We start from the raw sequence: 6,833 nt of genomic DNA, 5'->3' as shown, positions 1-6,833 counted from the left end.
AGCTCAATATTTACATAAATTTTCTTTGATATTTGAAATTTGTTCTATTCTGAAGGACAGAATTTCTTCTTTTGCTAATTCATATATTAATTCACTTAAGAATCACAAATCTTTACTCTCAATAAGTCTCCTGCTCTACCTTATCTTCTGTCAGTTACTCTATACCCTTTAGATCAACACTGTGCTTTATAATTTACCAATACTTCCCTCCCATTGACTCTGCAAATGTTTATGCAGCACCAGTTATGTGCCAGTGGGGGTTAATAGTCCGAAGCCCTAGTTTCTGTCTTAAGCTCTTGTATGTTTGGTCACTTTTTTTATGATGACCCTGTGAAGAGTGGCAGGGTATTTTCCTCAGTTTTACAGGTGAGCACGTAAGGTCCATGCTTAACTGATTTTTCTCAAGGTCCTCTACCTGGTAAAAACAGGACTGGAAGCCAGGGCTCCTTGGGCTTAATGCTATAGGCTATTACAACAGACTAGTTGAGATTAATTCCATTTAACACTATTTTAATTCTTTCTTCAGATCATTCTCTGAATTTTCCTTAAGATTTTTAATGTCATTTTCTGTCTCTCCCACATGAAGCAGAAACCATGACTTTTATTTCCTCTCGTTTTAAGCATAGAGGGGAGTCTAATGGTGACTGTTTAAAAAAAAAAAAAGACAAACCACTACCACATGGGCTGTTCATGCAGAATACAGAAATAATTCATATTAAAAGGACTCATCGTATTTTCCAGCAGGGCTGATACTCAGGCCATCTGTGAATATTTCAATACTATTGGAAAATAACCTTTCCTTGGAGACCCATCCCTCACTCCAAGCCCTGCCCCGTGGGCCCACAGGTCCCCCTAAGTAGTGCCAGCAGCCGGCACGGCAGACAGCCCTGAGGGTCCTGCTCTAAAGCTGTGGCCGCTGCCACCCCAGTGAGTCAGTGCCTGTGCTTTGTCACTTGATGGGTAGTTTTAATAACCCACGCGCCTGCAGAGAAGATCATGGTGTGCAGTGAGGCCGTTCTGGACTCTCTAGGCTACATATCTGCAGTACCAAGAAAGAGAAGTAACAGTACTGTGCCTACTGATGTAATCAGAGGGGTATAGGGAAACCCTTATCTTACTGTTAAAATTTTATTTACATCTCAGTGTGAAGACCTGATTTATTAGATCCTTTCTAATCAAAGAGTTACCTGAAAGGACGGCTCTTCATGAAGGGGAGTAGAGGGGAGATTTGGGTCCAGAGCATGGAGAAGTAGTGCCTGGAGAAGTCAACCTCAAGGGCCTAAAGTGCAGTGCTAAGAGAGAAGGCAGCAGAAGGCAGGTTTAGGGAGTTGCCTTTATACTCCTTTTCCCTATGATGAAGCTTCTACTCTTAATATTACTCTTAAGCCAAATAAGCCTTTTCAACAGATATAAAGGAAACAGCAATAAAAAACCAAAAGGTTCATCACATTAATGCATGGTCTAACTGCCAAAACTTGAGAGAGAAATTGCTTAATCTTGTAAGTACTTTATTTGAATGAAAGCACTGAAATGGCCATTAAAATGATCTGGAATATACTGATCGGTCTGAGAGGAAGTTCTGGCATCACGGTATTTGTACGAGAGGAAGCAGTAAAGATGCACGTTTGGAAGTGAATATAACATTGTACGATCAATTCACATAAGTACATAAAAGTACGTAGTCGGAATGCAGCATTATATACACACTACTGAAAAGGAAAGGAGAACATTTACAGAGTTAAACTTTCTTTTAGAACATGTGAATTTTGATCTGCTTTAACTTAGCAAAAAGCCTCACGGTTTGTAACAAAATGACTGTGTGCCCCAATCTCACGCACCACTAGCTCAAGACACTGAAACTGAGAATGTTCCCTTCCCCAGTTTAAGGTTTTATTTTTGACATTCTCTAAAAAGAGACCAAAGTGATTGTGGATGTCACTGTTACCTGGAGTAATGATAAAAAATACCACAGTCACAACAACGAAAGCCAAAAGAAGCATCTACAGTCGTTTTACCTTCAACTGCTGATGCCGTGTACAACACGTTACAAGTGCGCATAGTTGTGCATTCGTGAGTTAACTGTACTAACCACTGTAAAAATTTGGGAATGAGAAAATCTGAGTATACGGATACTTCCTTATCTTACAAAGTAAAATCAAGCATTTTCCACTTTATAATTTTTATTTCTCTGTAAAACAAAGACGGAACTCTTGGAGGTCAAACAAGGAACACAGACACCAAGTTCAAAGCAGTATTAAGTCATGAAACAAAGAAGAATCTGAGGTAGAAGTCAGGCAATGGAATCCACAACCTTTTTAGGGGAATACTGAACCAGCACATCTCTAGTAAGATTTTTTTTTTTAAGTCACAAGTTCTAAAAAGTTTATAATCCACTCTCTGAAATCAGATATAAAACTATGACCAACAGAAGATACACACAAACTTGTCATGTTAACAGAGGAAATGATTTCACAAAAAGCTGCTGACGTTTCCATCAGTAGTAACCATAGGGAGGCCGTTGGTTGTAACCATAGTGTCCGTATTGGTGGGGGTAGTAAGGTTCTTGTCTGTGCTGCGGGTAATTGTTACCCCAGGATCGTCCGTGCCACTGATTAGATCGATTGTCACTTGGCCACCCCCGTCTGCTATCCCTACCTCTAAACTGTCTGTTATCTTGCAACCTACAACAACAAAACAAAAAGATTTTTATACTTCCTTTTTAAAAAAATACAAATGACAAATCTATCCCACTGCATTTCATTTCTCAACCTCATACTCCATAAACAAAAGTGTAAAAAACACTTTTCTCTGAAGAATGTTATATGTAGCAACAGTTATTCATAACTTTCCTAAGATTTAAATCATTCTTCCAGTATTATACTGGATACACTTTGCAGAGAAGTAGGCAGACCACAACACGAAACTCACAAAAATAGGACAGTTCTGAGTCAAACTGAGGTCTGTTCGATTGTACAAGAGCTATTCTGAATTATGAAATAGAAGAAATCCCACTGTATAACTTTGTTAAAGTAAAACCAAAGAAAGACAAGGCCTTCTTTATGGAACCTAGCACAAAGTTTTGTAGAAAACTCTAGGTTCATAGAATATATTGGCAGAGAAAATAAGATGTTAGTCTACAGAAAGAATATTTTAAAAAACAACATTAAACACATATACAACTGAACAGCAAGGGAAAAAACACAGGGGGCTGACAAAACAAAGTAAATCTTTATCAGCCACTCACTGTGTGCAGGCAGTGACTAGGCACAAGGTATAGGTTCTGAACAGAAACACTGGTCCCTGGCCTCACTGGCCTTAACGGGCACACGGAGCAAAGCCGTACTCTCCCCCATCAGCCACCTGCGTCTCCTGAAGTAACACATACCGACTGCCTCTGTTCCTCTGGTTCCCACCAGCTCTGCTAGTCCATTCCTCGACGACCGGCGGGGGCTCGGGAGGGCGTTGCAGGTAATCCTGGTACTCTTTGTCAGCTTCTGTGAATCTGCTGGCAAACATCTCTTCAAAGTTGGGAACAGCTTCAGAAGTGTCTGTCATCCTGAAATTCTGCACAGTTTTTAATAGGTTTCTATGAGAATTTTTAAAAATATAATACTCTCTCACTTGACAGTGAAAAACCAAGAAATGAACAATTTAGGCAAGGTACGCGTAAAAGTCTTTGTATACTTTTAAATTTAAGATGGTTTTAGATACTTCATTCAGTATTTCCTGACTTCAGTACCGCAGGCATTGTGCTAACTGGCACCTGGGATATAAAGATGAACGATATATTGGGGCCTCCACCCCCCCACCCCCAAAGAGCTCTCAGTCTAGTGTAAGAGACAGACCTGGTCAGATACTTAGGGAGGATCAGTGAATGTCCAGAAACAAAGCTGGAAAAATGGGCAGGGCCCAAACTGTGAAAAACTGTGTTCCAGGCAAACAACCCTGCCGTTATTCTGGTAGGAAAGGGGAAGTCTTCAGCCTAGTGGTTTAAGCAGGGAGGCCTCTAGGGCAAACTAACTACTTAGAAGGAGCTCTGCTAACACGGTAGGGAAGAGACTCGTGACGACCGACCAAAGGCAGACTGCTGCAGGACTGCAGGGCTGAATCTGAGGCAGCAACCGCGCACGCAGTTTGGTAGGAATTCCATTAGAAATTAATGGACTGACTACATTGGACTACACTGACTAATGGACTGACTGACTAGATGTTGCGGGGGCGGGTATAAAGGATAACTTTCAGACTTCTAGCCAAATGACCGGATGGGCTGTGGTGCCATAGGAACCACAGGAAAAAGGCTGGGTGAGGATATGGAGTCTGAAGTTAGTTATGGGATGTACATCCACATGGGAGAACCAGCTCCCAGTTACCCATTTTGGGACTGAGAACTAGGGTGATGATACATATGGGAGACGTCAGCAATTTTGTTGATGGTTAATGCTGTGAGAGGGGATGAGATTTCTCAGGAAGGCTGTGGAATAAGAAGTGTATCGAGGGACAGAATCCTGGAGCACACTGACCTATAAGGAAGTTGGAGATAAAGAAGGGATAAGAGGAGAATACACACAGATCAGATGCACAAGAGCTTCCCGCAGGAGGCAGAAGAATAGAGTGAATGTTCCTCAGTGTGGAATGGCACAGTGACAGAACCAAGAGCAGAAAATTAACTGGACTTAGCCATCAGGAGGTCATTATGTTAGAGTACTTGGAATTGAAGCAGGATGGCAGTTCATTGAGAAGTAACTGGAAGCTAAGGAACTAGAAATCTACATGGATTAGAGTGAGCTTTCGAAATGCTTCACTGAACACGAGAGAAAAAGAGTAGTAGCAAAGGGGTTACTGGATGAGGACCTCCAGTCTTCCCAGGACAGTGTCGCTGAGGTTGTTTATAGGAAAAGAAAACCAGTAAGAAAGAGAAACTGAAAATATAGGAAAGATGCGAAAATGGAAAGGCAAATAGGCATTTAAATGAACAGCTACTCAACTCTGGGGTACTTTATAGAGGCATCCAATGTAGTCTTACTCTGGAACAAAATGAAAAATATGATAAATACTATCTAACAGCTAAAAAAAAAAAAAAACAAAAACCTGAAACCTCTTATCAGCTGGGTTCTGCAGGCCGAGTAGTATTTCTGCACCCACATTCTCAGAGACCCTCTACCTCTGAGGAAAGATTTGGCTCAGGCCACAAGAGCCTCATCCTTGAGAAGCCAGGGGACCAAGAGTTCACTTCTCTTCATCCTTATGCACGGCCTGGAAGCCCCATCAGTATTCTGTAGGTAGCCCCCTTGCCGTCTTCCTCGGCCAAGCGGTGGTCAGTACTCCCATCCCCCGCCTCTCCTAACCCTAACTTCATCTTCTCGTTGCTCTACTCTCCGCCTCCGACTCCTAAAGCCTGCTTCATGATTCGGGCGTGTGGGACATGCTAAAACTAAACTGAATCTCGCCTCTCGCCTGACATCCGACGGTTACTTTTCCTCCGGGTTACTTTACCTTTGACAAACACACGCGATGGTGGAAGACCGCGTCTTCCTTGGTTCTCCCCGGGATCCCTCAAACATGCGCCAGTGTGTACACTCCTGCCCTTACCCCAGCAAACCGACACCAAGACTGCCGTGCGGGTGCAAGAGGCACCACCCCGACGCGTTCTCTTTCTCCCAGTGTGTCTGGGACTGGCTGACTGGTGTGTCGTCGTCAGTTCGGCTACGGAAAACCGCGCCTGGACTTCCACAGGAATCCGGGAATCTCAGAAGGGCGGCCCACACCCCCCAGACAGGGAGGAGAGGTCATAGGGCAAGGCACGGCGCGACTCCCACGACCCCTCCCACAGGTGGGCAAGCGTCTTCACGCGCGCTCCTGAGAGAGTTAAACAGAATTCCGGTGGATCCAGCTTTACTTACCCGAGCGATCTGAGGCAGCTGCAGTGGTTAATGTTTACGCTGTTTCGATCTGAGGGAGGCAAAAACCCGCTTGATTCCCTCCAAGGAACCCTCAGAAGAATGGGGGGGGCGGCTGGTTACAAGCGCCCGCCGGGCCTCCTAAACCAGTGCGCTAGTCCGAGCGCTACCGGGAACGAGCTCCGTTCTCCTCGTGGACAGGAGGGGGCCGCGCTTCAGACTCGTCCTCCGACACCACTCGTTTCTGTGCCAGTAACACCACCCGCAGCTGCCCGCGGCCGACTGGCGCCGGACGCGACCGCCTGCCTGGGCCTTCGCTGCCCGGGAGACGGACGCAGACAGCCAGCAGGGCCCGGCAGGGCTTGCCCACCACGGTCCTGACAGGTCTGCTCCTTCCCGGGGCCCCTCAGCGCCCCGGCCGCGACGGCCGGTGGAGGCGGACAGGGGTTCCCGCTCCGTGGGGCCTCTCGGCTCGGCCCGCCCGGCTCCCTGCTCCCCGTGGCCTCCCCAACCGGCGACCGGCCCGCCGACGGCCGCGTCCATCCCTCTCGGGCCGCACCCCGCCCGCCACACACGCAGGAACACCCACCTCCGGCCCACACCGCGGCCAAAAGATGGCCCGCCACTTCTGCTCTCCAAGGTAACGCAGCCACTCGAACGACAAGCCGACATTCGCCCCACTTCCGCTTCCGGCGGGCAGGCGCGGGGGCGGGCCCACCAGGTATCGCGAGAGCGCGGGCTCGCCTTGCGGCTTCTTCGCAGTCGCGGTTAATCGGGGCGACGTGCGGACAGCGCGGGCGGTGAGCCGGAGGGCAAGATTCGCTGGCGCTCTCAGCCTTCGCTCCCTGGGATGTGTGTGTGAAGTGTCCCCCTGGCTGGGCGCCAGTGACGGGTGGGGACAGGCGTTCAGGAAATATGCGGAGAGAAGGGGGGAGG

At 46.8% G+C, this 6,833-nt stretch overlaps 1 protein-coding gene across 4 annotated transcripts; it reads right to left on the bottom strand.

The window, feature by feature from the left end:
- Positions 1–2,162: 2,162 nt before the first annotated feature.
- LOC111152720 (family with sequence similarity 103 member A1) lies at positions 2,163–6,579 on the bottom strand. 4 transcript variants are annotated; one of them, XR_002640937.1, is made up of 4 exons: positions 6,487–6,579; positions 5,901–5,949; positions 3,386–3,564; positions 2,163–2,681 (listed from the first exon to the last, which is right to left on the bottom strand). XR_002640937.1 is itself a non-coding variant. In XM_022511304.1 (4 exons), exons 3-4 carry the CDS (start codon positions 3,553–3,555, stop codon positions 2,495–2,497), a joined length of 357 nt encoding a protein of 118 aa, XP_022367012.1. In that variant the 5' UTR covers positions 3,556–3,586; positions 5,901–5,949; positions 6,487–6,579; the 3' UTR covers positions 2,163–2,494. The 4 variants fall into 4 exon arrangements, 3 of the variants coding, with proteins under 3 accessions (XP_022367012.1, XP_022367013.1, XP_022367011.1); XM_022511304.1 differs by having other exon boundaries at positions 3,386–3,586; XM_022511305.1 differs by lacking the exon at positions 5,901–5,949.
- Between the last annotated feature and the right edge of the window lie 254 nt (positions 6,580–6,833).

This window comes from Enhydra lutris, unplaced genomic scaffold (genome assembly GCF_002288905.1).
Source record: "Enhydra lutris kenyoni isolate GAN:26980312 unplaced genomic scaffold, ASM228890v2 scaffoldscaffold29, whole genome shotgun sequence".
Lineage (NCBI taxonomy): Eukaryota > Metazoa > Chordata > Mammalia > Carnivora > Mustelidae > Enhydra > Enhydra lutris.
Note: the sequence above shows the minus strand (reverse complement) of the source record. Positions and strands in the feature narration are given on the sequence as shown.